General features: G+C 44.7%; 1 protein-coding gene across 1 annotated transcript in view; it reads right to left on the reverse strand.

Moving 5' to 3' along the window:
• The window catches only part of LOC133354458 (rap guanine nucleotide exchange factor 2-like), a 221,226-nt gene that overhangs the window by 180,029 nt on the left and 23,017 nt on the right, over window positions 1-18,180 (reverse strand). The window contains 1 exon segment of the mRNA XM_061571308.1: window positions 7,009-7,079. Coding sequence (XP_061427292.1) covers window positions 7,009-7,079 — 71 coding nt within the window.

Genomic DNA, 18,180 nt, shown 5'->3' on the forward strand with positions numbered 1-18,180 from the left:
TTATATCTTATGTTTCGGCTTGGGTCTAATGGTCCATGCTCAACTCACGTTGGCTGTAAATCACCACGGTCCCTTCCGTAATGGCAAGCCTCGGGGCCACTTCCTGGAGTTCTGCCATTACTCGTACGGTATATTTCATTAAAGCGTGTTTTAAAAAAAGTATTTTAAATATTACTTATTTTATACGCAAACATCTTAAACGCATGTTTTTTAAACCGGACTTCCAAAGTTGTCACGTACAAAGTGGAAGTGATTTTTTTGCTCATATCCTGTTCAACGGCAGGGGCCATTGGTGGTAAATTCCACATTCCTATGGCGTGGGTCAGTCTGTCCACAGATCAACCACTGTTGACTTTCTCCAAAGTGGTACTCATTTTATCGACCCCGGTGGGATAAAGGGCTAGAAATCTCTCTTCCACCGATTGTCTCATAAGTAGTGCACACCCTCAGCAGAGTTCCGTTTTACTGACCCTGCAAGAGTGATGATGATTATTGGATAAGTTGACTTGGATTGATATTTGATCTCGTGATCTTGAATCTTGAGAACAATACTCTCTCATACATTTACTGCCCAAGAGCAAACTCCCTCTCTACCGCTTACATTCCCACTCCATACTCCTCACCTCTAAACCACACTCTGCACGAAGAGTTCCATTCCTTGGCTACTATTTTGTCATTATTCTTGACCATCATCCATGATCACATCTCGTGGCATGTCCTGTCAAAACCCTCTTATTTTTTACAGTGTGTACCATGTCTTTAACCTGGGTATACATAGCACATTGCGTTATTATTCATTAGTTCAGGCTTGTTAAAAGAACACACTTGTTTTGTAACTCGGAGGGGTTCACGAATAAAACATTCCAAACATTGTGTCAGGCTTTACGGGGGAGTTCATACTTTCATAAGCGTTGGAATTATAACCATAAATCGTGACAAATATCTACTCCCAAAGTTATGAGTCTGGCCAGGTGGTACTGATGTTTGCGCAATCTACTTAGAATTGGAAGGGCCCAAGTTAAAATTCCGGTTGGGGGTCAACTCCACCAATCATCTATTGAGGGTCGATACAATTTATACCATCTTGTGGGAAGGCAGAATTGGTGGTATTAAACAGTGAGACTGGTCCCCACAATAAGACGCGGACTCTCCACCAATAAAGTCGAGTACTGCCAAATGTTACATTGAGCATTGAAACACTTTACAGTAACGCCCTCCCCAATTACCCAGGGAAGCCTCATTGAGTCTTAAGCCTCTTTTTCAGGAGGGTTCCTGCATTGGGACGTTTAGTCAATTCTGGAAGGAAAACCCAGAGTACCTGGAGAAAATTCACAAACACAAGGGGATAAACACCACAGACCTTCGAGGATGCATTGCTTTGCTGCCACCCCATGACCAATCTGCAGGCCAAGCTTACAACACCCATGGTATCGAGTCTAACCAGACACAAAACCTTCCAAGCATCCAAACATCTTGGGTTGAAGCTGTGGCACGGTGGTCAGCTCACTGCACCCGTCACCGGCGTTCGATTCTCCATCACGGCCAGCGTGAGCGTCGAGTGATATCCGAACCAGTTCTGTCCCCACGCTCACCAAGGCCGCATTGACCAGCGTGGCGAAGTATGGTCCACCAACCCCAGGGAACCGACACGGCAGTGGATTGACAAAGGGCTCTGAATTGATGCACCGAGGACAGCGGAGGGCAATGTGTTAAGTTGCGTTGCTCAAGGGCCAAGCCAACATGTTGCGGTATTGTAGAGCGAGATGCCACAAAAGGCCCTTTGTCTTCGGATCGGCATTATCATGCCTAGAGGCCGCCGATTGCCTTCGTATGCAGGATATAACAACGTAGCAACACAGCTTGGAATACCCTTGGGCAGTCAACCAAATGTCACGATGAATTTACGAGAGAGAGAAAAAGCCACAATGAACCTTCCTATTTTGCGCAATCGTGTTATGCAGGAAATTGCTTTGTTAGCTTTGATTCCCAATTTAGCTCGAAAATTTAATTTCACAGATTTTAATCATTCATTTGGTCATTGTGAACTGTGGACGTTGCAGAAGCTGATAATGCAAGTGCTTTTCATTTAATTTGAATCATTAAAGCCCTCATGCTCCACAATGTTCAATGCTTTTTATAATATATATTAATTTATTTCTCAAACCTTATTTCCTGCATTATGCAGGTATTGGGCAGAATTGCACTTTCTTTTTAACACAAATTACAGTTTTTCTGATGTTTTCGGTTTGTAACGCCTGACGTTTCGCTCCATGTACCAGGCCGCAGGAGCTCTTCCCTACATTAATCTAATTAATGTTGAATGATTATCATTCTCACAATACATATAAATATGGCGCCGCGGTGGCGAGATGTTAACTCCCTCGCCTGGTATGCAAGAGGTCGTGGGTTCGATCCCAACCCTGACGCCTGAATATTGTAGTTTGTATGTTCTCCCCATTGTAGCGTGGATTTTGCTCCGGGTCCTCTGGTTTTCCCCTCCACATTTAGGAAATCTGCGCTTAGAGTATTTGGCTGCTATGAATTTCCACGTGATAAGCCACTTCGTTGAGCTATCATTTGTGGCCAGGTCACTTCTGAAAAAGAGCTACATAGCTCAGTGGGCCTTAACTGGTGAAATTATAAATAGTTTGGCTTTGTTTCAAATACGAGTAACTGTGTTTTGATTCCTACATATGTCAGTTTGTTCATGTAAAGCCTGCAGCCCAATAAATGCCATACCCTCACCGATAATCATGACAACTCATCACGTCACAAGGCCCGAAAACGTATGCTTGCTGAAGAAACATGTTTGTTTTTTAAGTATTTCATTGCCAATCTTGCCCAAAATCCATAAACATCTGGACAGCGGCGTCGGTAAGCTCTGTGGTGAGTTTCATCGCGATTGAGGTTGAAGTTTTGTAGCTTTTGTGAGAACACGTGAACCCAGTAAGCATGGAGCGTCGAGCCAACCAGCCACATGCCAACGTCGACCCAACGTCAACCCAACATTGGTATGCTTACTGGGCAGTGGCCTCGTGAGGCCGGACATCATATTTCAAAAGCAACAACAACAAAACAAGTGCTCACAAATACACTAAAATGTTACTATCGGTGGCATGTAGCGAGACAATACATCACCCACCGTGGACAGTGAGCTTTCTGTGAATGACATTTTTTGTTTCACCTGCTGACGTCACTGGTGTATGGTGCCCGCTGAAGATGACACCGCGGAACTAACTACGGTACCCTTGGGAGAAACGTCTGCGAGCCTCGAGATTTATCAATAAACGGCGCCCTCTGGTGGTGGCGTCCTTTAAAAAAAAATTCATTCCGCTCCTCGTTTGCTCCGAGGCAGCCCTTAACTCGGGCTGAACGATGAATCGATTTCAAATCGAAATCGCAATTTGAAACAATGCGATTAGAAAATCGCAGTGGCTGCGATCTTTGGCAATTTGAAAAGTCGTATTTATTATTGGAATGATTTTATTTTTGATTATTATAACGTTCTTTAACTTAACAATTGTTCTGTGTTTGATTGTTCTATTAATTTTTTTTACTAAATACATGTTGGAAGCAATTCATAGATTTTACGTTCTCGTCCTTGCATTAGAATACATAGAGCTGTTCATATTTTGATGGTAGCATGTGGTAATGCTCCACCACATGTGTTTAATCTATTACACAGTGAATATTGAACTGAAGCTTGACTTTTAAAAAATGTAATCACAAATCAAATCGCAACCGCAATATCTGTCAGAAAAATCGCAATTAGATATTTTCCCCAAATCGTTCAGCCCTACCCTGAACTCGACGAAAAGCCACGCTCGAGACGACGGTCATTTCAACGCAGTCGTTGGTGATTGGGCCGAGACCCAGGGGCCGTCCATAAATGACGTCGCGCGATTTTGGACGATTTTTGACCCCCCCCCCCCCCCCTTTGTCACGCGGCGTCATAAAAAATCAGACCCCCCTCAAATGTGACGTCACAAAGCTCTGCCCCCCCCCCCCAAATAAAACATGCTTCAAATCGCTTTAAACTATTGTCATTGTAGTGCGTATTTAATGTGGCGCTGCACTCTGATGTTGTAGGAAGAAAACATTTATTTAAAAGTCTATTTGATTAAGTAGAACGTGTTGTCTATATGTATTTAAAGTTGCGCATTTTGATGTGACGTCACATTTCTCAACGCCCCCCCCCCCCCTAGGTGCGTGACGTCATTTATGGACGGCCCCCAACAACCACAGAGAACCCGATCAGACTCGGGTTTAATCGTGCGCGGGATGACACCGTGGGTCTGGACTAAAAAATATCAAACATCGGTGACGCCGAATCAGCGCTTGGCAGAGCCGTTGCGAATTCTCTCTGCGCTGCTGCAATTCGCAAAGGGGGGGGGGGGGGGTGGTGTAGTGTCGAGATTTCACTGCGCGATTCAAGAGGTGAATTCAATGACTCGTTGCCGAATGTAAGCGGCCTCTCGTGGCTGGAGTGGTCAACGCATATGAAAAAAAAATCCGCTGATTCTTACGCACGCAAATCTGTGCATCGTTTGGGCTAAGAATGCATGATAACGAATGGACGAATGCATGAACACGCCAACAGCCGCCTTCTGGCATACAGAAACACCAATAAACCCCAGCAGCACTTCAGCGTGCAGGCTTCCAGCCAACGTCGGCGATTGTATACGTAAATATGTTTTTCCTTTCAAGTGTTCTTGGCGCAAGTGATGAGTTGTGATTGTTGATTCTAGATTTGAAGTTTTCGTGACTGCAATGATCCATAGTCTTTGGTTCTTTCGGTAAAGTCACGTAGGTAAAAAATAAAATAATACATTCTAGCTGTGATTTTCACACCTGATAATGATTGCTTGTGTTGCAATCGAAACGTCGTGATTTAATTTACTTTTATTTATATTTTATTTCAATTGTTTTACCTACGTTGTTATTGTTGGTCACCTGTATTTGTGCAGCACTGCCTGCGCAGCAGCAGCAGCGTCACCAAATAGTTTGCAAAGCTTCTAGACAGTTTTAACGACACAAATATACTTTGTCCAGAAGAGGGCAGCATGTAACAACAATGCTTTGCGTTACTGCAAAGCTTTTTACTGGTAGGAACCTCCTGGTTACACCAGCCCACAGGGGATTATTGTGTCCGTCCGTCCGTCGTGCAGGGAGGAGCTGGGTGGGGAGGGAGAGGCTGGGTGGGGAGGGGAGGGTGTAGAGGGGCTGGGTGGGGAGGGTGGTGAGGGGCTGGGTGGGGAGGGTGGTGAGGGGCTGGGTGGGGAGGGTGGGGCTGGGTGGGGGGTGGGAGGGGTGGGGCTGGGTGGGGAGGGGCTGGTCACCCCGTGGTGCCCTTATAAAACTCAACGTTTAACCTACTCACGCCGGCTTGTGCCCGCCCTCACAGTCGGGCATATTTGCGGAATACACCACGCCGCCGTTGACCCTGGCCATTGACCGAGCAACTCAACGTTCCTACCAGCTCCCTCCGCAGGAACGTGTTAGATACAGATAATCCGACTTTCTGATTCAACGAAGTGCAAAATAATTGCATTGTAGTGGTGTTTTATGACCAACATTGTGTAAACTATTCATATTTACACGCTATATTATTACATTAACACGGCATTCCTGCTAACTTACTGTATCTATTCTGCTATTGCTGCACAGTAGAATTACATTGTGACAGTTCAAATCCCTATCAGAGATGGATTCGGCCCATCATCTCCTTCAGGTGAGTAAAATTAGTACTGCTTTGTGAGGAACCCACAGTGGTCTTCTGATGGAGAGAATCTCTCCCGCAACAGCAATGAAGAATTTTAAAATAATGGCTAAGAGTAACCCTATCAAGAGATGAGCATCAACCCTCATACATTGTCGCATGGGAAATGTGTTGATGGTCATCATCGTTGTTGTTGTTATTTGCCTCATTATTACCATCAAGGTGTATTCTCGTTTCTTCGACCTTGGTTACACTGTTGTCCATTAGCATACGTGTAACATTTCTATCAGATAATTTCCTTAATAATGTGAACCATTGGTTCTCATCCACGTGATTCGAATCAAGAACGTAAGAATCCCATATTAAATTATGAATCCGTCTCTCCGGCATCTTAGTGTGCAATGAAGAAGTGCCATTGCTTGACACATCGACAATTATCTATTTTTTACTGTTAACATCTCAGTGTTTTTGACAAATGCTTTTTTATTCTTCTTTGTATACGGTATATATACGTAAAACATACATCATTACATGTGTAATAATAATGATGTAGATGTTCAAGATGATGTTGGTCATGGTGATGATTTTCATGATTATAATGATGATGGTGATGTTCAAGATGATGTTGGTCATGGTGATGATTTTCATGATCATAATGATGATGATGTTCAAGATGATTATGGTCATGCTTATGCTTTTCATGATAATAATGATGATGGTGATTATGGTGATGTTCAAGATGATGTTGGTCATGGTGATGATTTTCACATGATAATAATGATGATGATGGTGATGATGGTGATGTTCAAGATGATGTTGGTCATGGTGATGATTTTCACACGATAATAATGATGATGATGGTGATGTTCAAGATGATGTTGGTCATGGTTATGATTTTCATGATCATAATGATGATGATGGTGATGTTCAAGATGATGATGGTCATACTCTTAGTTTTTTCGGTAAAGTCATGTAGATAAAAAATGAAATTAAAATTAATAAAAATAAAATAATAAAAATCACGACGTTTCGGAGGCAACACAAGTCTCCGTCATCAGGTGGGACCGTCACAGCCGGATCTGCTGCATCAAGTGATTTAATTTCATTTTTTACCTACGTGACTTTACCGAAAGAACTAAGAGTATAAATCCTTGCAGTCACGAAAGCTTCAAATCTAGATGATGGTCATGTTTATGATTTTAATGATCATAATAATGATGATGTTGATGTTCAAGATGATGATGGTCATGATGATGATTTTCATGATAACAATGATGATGCACACTCACCGAAGTTGATGCTCACGGAGGTGGGACAGGGACTCCAAGCCGTGTAGAAAATAATAAACCAGCTCCAAATCCTGTAGAAGACACAAGACTTGTTACCATTCCATCCACATAGGCATCCAAACATGTATATGCACAAGCTGCAGTAGGCATTGGCACACCACAGTTAATGATGACGTCACCCTGCTGCTGCTGCTGCTCTATATCAAAACGGGAGACACAGCAGAGCCTCACCATTCTGGCGAATTGCCCGATGATGCTGGTTGCAATTACCAGCGAAACGTCGTACTCAAATTGTAAATGTTGTGGCTTCAACACACCGGTGGGCTAAAGCAGTGAACTATTTGTCTTTGTCAACGTGACACATTTTTACTGATTGGCCGTGTCGGGTGGTGGAGGGTTACGACACATTTATAAATAAACGCGATCTAAACCCAAAAACGTTGATTATGAACACCACAGTTAGTCAATTTGCAGATCGCCTGTGGTGGAATACAGTGCGAGTAATCCCACCGACACCAAGACAATCTGTCCAGGGTGGAAGAGTATGGGTTCTAGAGCCCTGGCTGAAACTTTGCTAACCCTTAAACTACACAAAGCTGCATATTGGTGATCCTCTATAGAGACAACAGACTTTCTCTGTCAGTCATGGCCCTTCAGTAATTTTGGCGAGAGCCAAGCGAGGGCTCAATTCTGTTGGGAAAAAGGCAGGATCCTATGTAGGGTACCTTCTTCTTGGTTCTTTCGGTAAAGTCACGTAGAAGGGAAGTAATAAAATAATAAAAATAAAACATAATAAAATAAATCTCACGACGTTTCAGCCACAACGCAAGCAGCCGTCCTCAGGTGAAGACCAGGTCTGTCGGGGAGACAGCGTCTGAATGTCCTGGTCTTCACCTGAGGACGGCTGCTTGCGTTGTGGCCGAAACGTCGTGAGAATTATTTTATTATGTTTTATTTTTATTATTTTATTACTTCCCTTCTACGTGACTTTACCGAAAGAACCAAGAAGATGAATCCCTGCAGTCACGAAAGCTTTAAATCGAAATCTATGTAGGGTACTTACAATGAAGGTTGCGTGGCCTGACCAGAAATAGTTAATACTGTTATACCACCACTACTGGGGGGGGGGAGGGGGGGAGTAGTGACCAGTGGATTTGTGGTGGACAAATACTTATATAGACTTATTTTATTCATGTGCACCGTAGCTTTGATTAATTCATTTGGGGTAAAACTCAAATTATAAACTAAACAATGTTTTATTTGATCAGGTAAGGTCCACCGAGCTTATAGAGCTGTTTTTCCGAAGCGACCCGGCCACAAATGACAGCTCAACAAAGTGGCGTATCGTCATGTGGAACTTTATATCAGGCAAACACTCTAAATGCACGTTTCGAAATAAACTTGAAGAGGTCAAAGTGACCGGGTAGTGGAGGGCCGAAGCATAGCGAGGCTTCAAGTTGACGTTTAGAACAGCCTGTTCCATGATGGACTTTGTCCAAGACAAGCCAACATATCAAGCACTCATCCATCCTCCTCTCGACAAATACCAGCAGCCATCGCGCCTGTTGATCTCGTCAAGGAGCATAAAAACCATCACACGAACTCCGGTCATCCTCGCAGCGGCTTTTGGCTGGCCATCGAACAAATACAGTCACCAGCATCGCGCGGCGCTTTCAGATGCGCTTCTGCGGCCGTCTGGAACGCTCTTCTGTCCGATATTAGGAAGCCACTGGAGCTATGAATTTTTTTTTACTTTTATTGAAAACTCAATTATTTAGAACCGCTTTTTGGATCTACTTTGTTCTCCTCCTGCACCTCCGATTAGCACTGTTTGAGTAAGTATGGTGCAAAAGAAGTTTAACATACATTTAAACACATTGCACCAGTTGCTCATTTAAGGCTGTGTCGACCTATGAGATGTCCAGAACCAGTCTGTCCGAGTTGGGTGACCCAGAAATAATGTATGCACCTGGCACACCACATTCAGTAAATCTATCTCGCTTTGACTGTAGCTGCTATTTAAATAACCTACTCTGGTTCATCTGGGACCGGGAAAAGTATTTCAGTGATAAATTAAAAGGTGTTCATGACAACGGGAGTGGAGTTTTCAGCCGATGCTGCTGACGCCACTGCAAACACAATTCCTGACATTTAATTTGTATTACGTGATATAGTTAATAGTGACAGGCTGCTATGAGATGGTATCCCGAGGATAAAACGGAAACTATTCCCCAGACATATTTAATTAGGATATGGGTGCAATACCAACGCAAGACGTTTTAAAATAAGTTTAGATGTATACATTGTATATGATTAAATAAAATACGGTACAATACAAAGCTTTGTTTAAAAATAGCCATTGGAGCACTTACAATATGCGATTTCTTTCAAATGCCAGTTAATTTCAGTTCCACGTAATATTTTATTGCATTTCCATTTTCGGTATTGAAAAACTATGCACCACATCATCACGAAACAAATTTTACGCGGTTCAAAAGATGTTATGACAACGTGACGTATTCGTTAAGTCTCATTCCCACTACAGCATCACTGTACGGTGTGTCTGACCAGCTAGTTGTGCCTCAGGCTTGTTCCATCTGGCCCGGCCCTCTAGCTGCTACCGTAGGCGCACACCAGGCTCAACATCCCTGGTGAGTCGGTACAGTCAGCAGCTGCCAACACCGAACCCCGGGCGACGGTTAACTAACCCGGCAAACTCGGCTAGTCTGAGCCTGGGCGTGTGGAACCCTTGGTGGAGGAAATTCAACCAAAACGGGTCTTTGGACCTTCCACTGCAACCAGGACCATCTCCAGTCGTCTTGACTACGTCTCGCCACTGGGTAGATGCGGCTGGTCGAGAGAGCGAGGTTGACGCTGCGCAAATCACCCTCGCTTAAATCCAAGTTCTCTGCGCTAGTCATGGCATTTTTTTTTTTTACGGCAGAACCGCTTTAATCTGTGCCAACAAATACCCATGCCTGGAAGAGCCAAACGTCAATAAGTAAACACATTAATGAACGGGTGATTGAGCAAGCAAATAAATGAATGCACAGCAAAACAAAGAGGACCACGGACAGTCAAAAGAACACACAGACACGTGGGACAAACACAAAGACAAAGATCCCCCGTATTGCCTTTAACAGACCGTTGGGGCAAGTGTCGTTAGTGAGTACCCATTCAGGCTGTATGTATGACTGTTGAACTTCTTTCGCGCCGTACGTAGCCAACCGTGCTAAAATCGGAGGTGCCACATCGTGTGGGCACGGCACCCTGTGCGTGGATGTGGCGAGCACCACGCACAGGACCACCCTTTAGCACGCTTTTTTGTTAACTCGCTCTGTCTATTGTTGTTGTTGTTGTCGTATCCTCAAATCTTGTAACTCAATTTTAACCCACTTCCCAATGTGGTATCGACTGCAAACTTGGTATACTTACGTCATACTGATGACAATACTACATTCTATCATAAAAAAAATATATATTTTTTTTTTAAACGTTACTTTTTATATGTTACGTTTCGGCTTGGGTCTAATTGTCCACGGTAAACTGACGTTGGCTGTAACTGACCACAGGTCCCTTACGTTGTGGCAAGCTTCGGGGCCACTTCCTGGAGTCGTGGAGTTCTGCCATTACTAATACATTTCATGAAAGAGTGTTTTTTTCAGTTTTTTAAAATATTACGTATTTGTCTCCCACCACAGCGCTGCTGGTTGCACACCGCACCGGGTACTCATTGAAGGCCGAGACGGGTTCACAATACGGAGCTCGGACCACTACGGGCAATGGATATCGTCTCACTGCGATTCCGCTACTCGCAAACGTAGCCCTGCAGCATCTCATGATGCTGTTAACACGTGCAAAAAAAGACTAAATATATATAACAAAAATACCAGGCAGAACTACATCGCTTTTTTTCAGAACGCGCCCTGGCCACAAATGACATCGCAACGAAATTGCTTATCACGTGGAGATTTCTTTCAGCACACGTTTCTAAATGTGCAGGGAAAAACCGGAGGAAAATCCACCGTGACCACGGGGAGAGAGACACGCAAACTCCAAATATACAGCAGCAGGCGTCAGGGTTGAGATCAAACGACCTCCTGTACACCAGGCGAGGTAGTTAACATCTAGCCACCGTGGCAACCTGATGATGCTGTTAACATGTGATGATGCTGTTGACATGTGATGCTGTTGGCATGTGATGATGCTGTTAACATGTGATGATGCTGTTAACATGTTATGATGCTGTTAACATGTGATGATGCTGTTGACATGTGATGATGCTGTTAACATGTGATGATGCTGTTGACATGTGATGATGCTGTTGACATGTGATGATGCTGTTAACATGTGATGCTGTTGTTGACATGTGATGATGCTGTTGACATGTGATGATGCTGTTAACATGTGATGATGATGTTAACATGTGATGATGCTGATAACATGTTATGATGCTGTTAACATGTGATGATGCTGGATGTAATCTCCAGCAAAACGTTGTATTAAACATGATGGGTTGCCGAAAAATCAAAGTCAATTTGCACATTTCCCAGCAGAGGTGTGGACTCGAGTCATGTGACTTGGACTCGAGTCAGACTCGAGTCATGAATTTGATGACTTCAGACTCGACTTGGACTTGCATAACAATGACTTTGTCCCACCTCTGAGGTGTGGACTCTAGTCATGTGACTTGGACTCGAGTCAGACTCGAGTCATGAATTTGATGACTTCAGACTCGACTTGGACTTGCATAACAATGACTTTGTCCCACCTCTGAGGTGTGGACTCGAGTCATGTGACTTGGACTCGAGTCAGACTCGAGTCATGAATTTGATGACTTCAGACTCGACTTGGACTTGCATAACAATGACTTTGTCCCACCTCTGTTTCCCAGCGTGACAACTTGATTTGATTGGCTCTGTCGGGTGGTGGAGGCTTTTAGTTAAAAATTGATATTCCTATTTGCACGATCTAACCCAAATAAAACCAATTATGAATCGTATAACGCCCGTCCTATATGTGGCGGTCGCCCATGCAAGGACTATCCAGGCCCGACGCTGCTTAGCTTTCGATACCTGGCGCAATGCACTTCATTTTGTCATCGGCGCAACCACGACGTGACCACTTCCCTACATTCAAATTACACAAGAGGAGCACGGACACATTCAGTCAACCATGCAAACGTTGACACGCACACACACACGGCGCACAAACACAATGACAAGAACACTCTGTGGGTACAAAGACCGCCCCCCGACCCATCGTTCCCTGTGTTGCCACAGATTCTGTTGGGGCAAATGCTTGTCAGCAAGCAATCCGTGGCTGGCATGGATCACGAGGGTAGTCGTGGGTGGTGTGGCGAGCACCACGCCCGCCCAGAGGCATTGGCTTCTGGTTGCCGAACGAACACATCGTAAGGTCGCACTCATTACACACACAAAGTGCTTGCCTCAAACAAACCACAATACCTCTCTGATCTAGTCAAGAAGCATAAACCCCCATCGCGCAAACTATAACCATCGAACAAAGGCGATCACCGCATCGCGTGCTTTCAAATGCGCTTCTGCGGCCGTCTGGAACGCTCTTCCTTTCGATGTCAGGAAGCCACTGGAGCGATGCACTTTTAAATCATCATTTGGATTGAAAACTCATTTCTTTAGAACTGCTTTTTGGGGTTTATGTGTAGTCCCTCTCCGCACCTTCGATTAGCACGGTACATACGGTGCGAAAAAAGTTCAACAGATATACATAACTCATTGTCTTTTTCTACATCCGTGGCTGGGGAAATTTTACTCAACTTTCTGGGTTTGCAGCGCAACACCCTTATCGCTATACACCGTCGCTCCCCAAATATAGCACACGCGCGCACACGCCATGACATGCGTTGGCATATGTTGTCGAAGAGACACACATAGAAGCACACAACCAGATAGACTGGTGCATCACGTGCATTAAGCCAAAGGAATGTTCGTGATACTGAATTGGCAGTTGTGCACTAACACACGTAATAAATAAATAAACCATCCTGCCCGAAAGAGGAAACATTCTATTTGACATGTAGGCCAATAGCCATTCTTTATGGCAGCGAGCATGCTATGGAGTAGACCCATTGACCGACATGTCACCATGTGCATTAGAAGCACAGACAAAACAAAGAAAAAAGATCCCCATATAGCCTCGCAGATTTTTGGGGAAAGTGCTGTTCGTGAGCAACTACGAAGGCCAGCAAGGTACACGAAGGGGTGGGATGGCCAGCACCACATCGCATCAGGTACTCATTAGAGGCCGAGTCGACCTAGAGGAGGCTCTAAGACCGGTTCAGATATGCGTCGCTAGGTGTTGACTGTGAGTGGGAATCGAACTCGGGTCGCTGGGTATGTAGCGCAGCGCGTTAACCGCAATGTTACCAATCTCCATGTGAATACATACACACATGCACACAGACAAATATACCCATATATCCTTTACAAACTGTTGGGGCAAGTGCGGTTATTGAGCACCTATGAAGGCCGACATGGCACACGAGGGGGTCGGTGACCAACACCACTCCTGGCCGCCTTTGTCTCCCTAGTGGCGATGATTACTACACACCACAGCAGGTACTCATTTGAGGCTGAGTCGACGTAGGGGAGGGCCTAAGACCATTCATAATCAACGTTTTTGGGTTTAGATCGCGTTATTTATAAATGTGTCGTAACCCTCCACCACCCGACACGGCCAATCAGTAAAAAAGTGTCACGTTGACAAAAGACAAATAGTTCACTGCTTTAGCCCACCGGTGTGTTGAAGCGTGAAACCACAACATTTTCAGTTTTTTTTCTGGCGAATTGCCCGATGATGCTGGATGCAATTACCAGCGAAACGTCGTACTCAAAAATTGTAAATGTTGTGGTTTCACGCTTCAACACACCGGTGGGCTAAAGCAGTGAACTATTTGTCTTTTGTCAACGTGACACTTTTTTACTGATTGGCCGTCTCGGGTGGTGGAGGGTTACGACACATTTATAAGTAACGCGATCTAAACCCAAAAACGTTGATTATGAATAATATTGGTCGCGAAAGCCTACGTGTTAAACTGGCCTAAGACCAGTTGAGATGTTTGTCACTGCTGTTGGTTGCCGTGAGTGGGAATCAAACTCGGGTCGCCGGCCTCGTAGCGCAACGGGCTAACCACTCCGCTACCACTCCGCACGTGAACACGCGTGAACACGCGTGCATAGAGACAGAGCCATGCACACAGCCACGAGTGTCAACACTGCCAAGCGCTGTGCGGCAACGGCACAGTGAGAACGTGAAACCAGACGAGAGCACACACGTGGCCAGCTGCCATCTCACCGCCCCCCTCGCCACTAACCCCACAACCCTCACCACCTCCATTCATGCCCCGCAGACAGAAGAGATTCTCTGGCAATGTGTCCACCGCTGCCTTAAATATTCACAAGCCAGTGGCGCTGAACACAGACAGCAGGGTTCAGCTCTTCGCGCTCTGCTCCAAATGCTTCTTCGACAGCGCTGCTCAGCTCTTATCCATTTGATACGTTTCGCACATTTGGTAATCGTTTCAAGAACGGGTTAGCGGAATTGTCCTTCGCTAATTGATACTCTATTAGACATGCAAAATCTTTCTTCCCTCCATGAGCCTCGGTGTAACAACAGTTACAGCATTACATATTATCGTGCAATTTGTATAAAATGCCGCTGAGTTGCAGCCGTTCCGTCCGCAAATTTGCACGTGTTACAAATTGCATTATTATTATTAAACAGTAAACGACCGATTCTGCAGCGCGCACAATTCTACGCACGTATCGCAAGCGTAGGATACGATTTTAATTGAGCAATTCGTAGCGCAAGTGAGTTGCCTCCGGCATCAGAGTGCGATCCGGCATCAGGGTGCGATACTGCATCGTCAAGCTGCACGCTTTCCCAAATCCCAGGCGGCCAGTGCCTCGATTCAAGTTAAAAGCGTCGGCCCCTTTCTCACACGACCACGGTGGTGGCTCGTCGGTGTTGGGCGAACCTTGTGAGAATTCCACGTTCCTATGGAAACGCCAGTTTTTTGTCCACGGGACAATCGCTCCCGGTGACAATCCACGAAACTGCGCGAAACTTTTCCGACCGCTCGCGGCGAGACGATGGGCCGAGTTTAGCGGCGACCGGCCGGCCAGTCCAGGGGTCGCGTGTGGTTTTAAAAAAACAAAAAGGCCTCCTCGCTTCGTGGCGTCGTTTATTAAAAGGACCAAGCGTCTCGTATTCGAGAAAACTGAGGCTCTTCTTGTCAAATTTTTGCTTGCAGCCGAGCCCCCCCTGAGCTAAGTCAGTCAGTTCATTGAGTTGTGTCGAGCCAAGCCGGGTCACGTTTGGGCGCAAACGTGGCCCACTTTTGTGAGCTAGGCAACTTGGAGAGAAGCACGGACGTCAGTGTCTCGAACCCAACGTCAAAACTAACGGGAACACATTCAAGAATCACAGTTTAGAGACGAACACAACATGTATGCGATAAAAATAAACATTTGAACTTAAAATCTCATCATTTGCAATCACGTGCACTACTTATACGGTCCCTTGGTTTGGAAACTATGAAGAAGATGTCCACGGTTTTTGTTACAGCTTATACCCAGTACTGCTTGTGGCAGTATCCTCACACTTGTACATCGAAAGCGGCATTTGTTGTTGTAAAAAACAAATAAATCAAGCATCCATTATTTGAATAATATTTGATTAGATGTATTCACGTATTTTTACGTGGCCCGAAAAGCAGTCAGCTCAATAACAAAAAACATCGGAAGTATTTACACAAAAGCACAAGGAGGAAATACATAACCACATAACTACCTTAGGAATAACGACAATGGACTTAACACCTCAATGTATGCATAGTTTTTCAAGTGACAAAAAAATACCCCTCCACCCCCAACCTTATTTATAGCTTTTTGAGAGCTAGAGGAAAATTCCTGTTCGCGTGCACCTATTAAGAATGGTATGTGACGTAAAACAGGCAGGTATGATCAACACCATACGCAGTCCACCTGTTTCTCACACAGTGTTAAAAAAATTAACCCGTAAAAAAAAGTTTTTCACTCTAAATCCTTTATATGCGTGGCGGCTAGAGTCCTCTCGTCCTCTGGCTTGAGATGGCTGCCACCTATGGGTCAGATGATTGTCTGCCAGCATTAAGCAATTGGTAATTAAATATTTAAAAAAATTTCCCTAAACCGTGTAAAATTTTGGAGAAAAAAAATCACGAAAATTAATTGTCACGCACAACGAATCTGTGTGGAAAATGTCAGCTCGATTGGATCATGGGAAGTGGGTTAAAAAACGACAGAAAGATTTGCACGGTCGTAAGCAAGCAAGCAAGCACGCAAGCACGCAAGCAAGCGAACTTAATATAAAGGATTTTTAAAAAAACACTGCATGGAAGTGTTCTGTTAATCAGACTCAGAATATGTATTCACACTGGAGGAATCTGAAGAGCTCTAAAGCTCTGTTGCACAGATGTCCAGTCGGGGCAGGGGGTAAGAACGTTACTACGACAATACACAAACATGATCGGAGTGCAAAGTACAAGAAAGGTAAACAAATCACACAAACACAAACAAATACAACAACTCTAAACCATCCCCATCCTACCAGGCAAAGCCCACGGCAGGAATTAACTTGTTTTTCAAAAGCGACCTGGCCACAAATGATAGCTCAACAAAGTGGCTCATCATTTGTCCATTAACAGCAGTAAAATGATCTAAATAAGTCTGAACGCGTGTTTCTAAATTTGGAGGGAAAAACCGGAGGACCCGGAGAAAAAAAATCCACGCGACCACGGGGAGAACAAGCAGACTCCAAATAGACAGCAGGCATCAGGGTCGGGATCGAACCCCCGACCTCCTACATACCAGGCGAGGTAGTTAACATCTCACCACTGGGGATAAATAAATACATCACATAAGTTCGAACTGCATCATCAAGGGCTGAGTTAACCTAGAGGAGGACGAGTCCTGCTTCATATACCCGCTTGTGCAACAGATGCTGCTTGGCTTGAGGTGGCCAGACGATGGCAGTATAGTTATGGATCCTTAAATCCATCTGTACTGAGCTTGAAGTGTCACTCCTTCGTGCGAGTGGGTTTCCTCTGGGTTCTCCGGCATCCTCCCGCACAAAGCCAAACGGTTATTAATAGGGTTGGCCAAACATCCGCAACGTACCACGAGACTCCTTAAAATAACTAAGTAAAAGTAAATTTTGATTTAAAGCTTTCGTGACTGCAGGGATTCATATTCTTGGTTCTTTCGGTAAAGTCACGTAGAAGGGAAATAATAAAATAATAAACATATAAAACAATAAAAAATGTATTGCTGTGGATTTCACACCTGATGATGATTGCTTGTGTTGCAGTCGAAACGTCGTGAGAATTTTTATTGTTTAATATTTGTATTATTTTATTATTTCCCTTCTACGTGGCTTTACCGAAAGAACCAAGAATATGAAGTAAAAGTATTCAAAACTTCGACGAGGCTTCCCTGCGTAAATACAAGGGCATTATCATTATCGCTGCATCGCCCACGGCCAGGACATGAACCCGAGTCAGCCGGAATCGTAGCACGGCACGCTCGACTAAAATCCAACAACTGTGGCCGACAACCGCTACCGTTGCTCATTTTAGGCTGAGCACACCTAGGGGAAGACCCATTCTAGGTCGCGGCGGGGGGGACACATGTTTGACGACACCGACGTGGCATATTCTCGCCGTGAGTAAATAATCATCTCGGCCGAGCTGTTGGAGAAGCGAGTGTACAAATAAAACCACCCTATTTTATGACAGGATAGACATTTCACGCGAGACAGTCGAGCAACAGCTGAGCTTCGTGCCTCAGTTAAGTGGTCATCTCGACGTGCGGAAATCGGCAAAACAAACCGCCATCAGCCACGGTCAATGCCGCTGCTGGATGAAGGTCTTCCCATCTTTTGCGATCATGCGATGATCCACTTGCTACCGATGGAGAGTGCGGCCAGTGAGGCGTTGGGATCATCAGGGTTAGGATTATTGAAATGACAACAATAGATGAGGTACAAATATGAATCTCTCATGAACGACTAAATGCTATTTAAGGACAAGGTTTTCTTATTTTCCCGCAATATAGGGAAAATAGTTCGTGAAAGGTCAGTGCTCGTATTTCT

This window comes from Lethenteron reissneri, chromosome 47 (genome assembly GCF_015708825.2).
Source record: "Lethenteron reissneri isolate LAM-NWPU_2019-01 chromosome 47, ASM1570882v1, whole genome shotgun sequence".
Lineage (NCBI taxonomy): Eukaryota > Metazoa > Chordata > Hyperoartia > Petromyzontiformes > Petromyzontidae > Lethenteron > Lethenteron reissneri.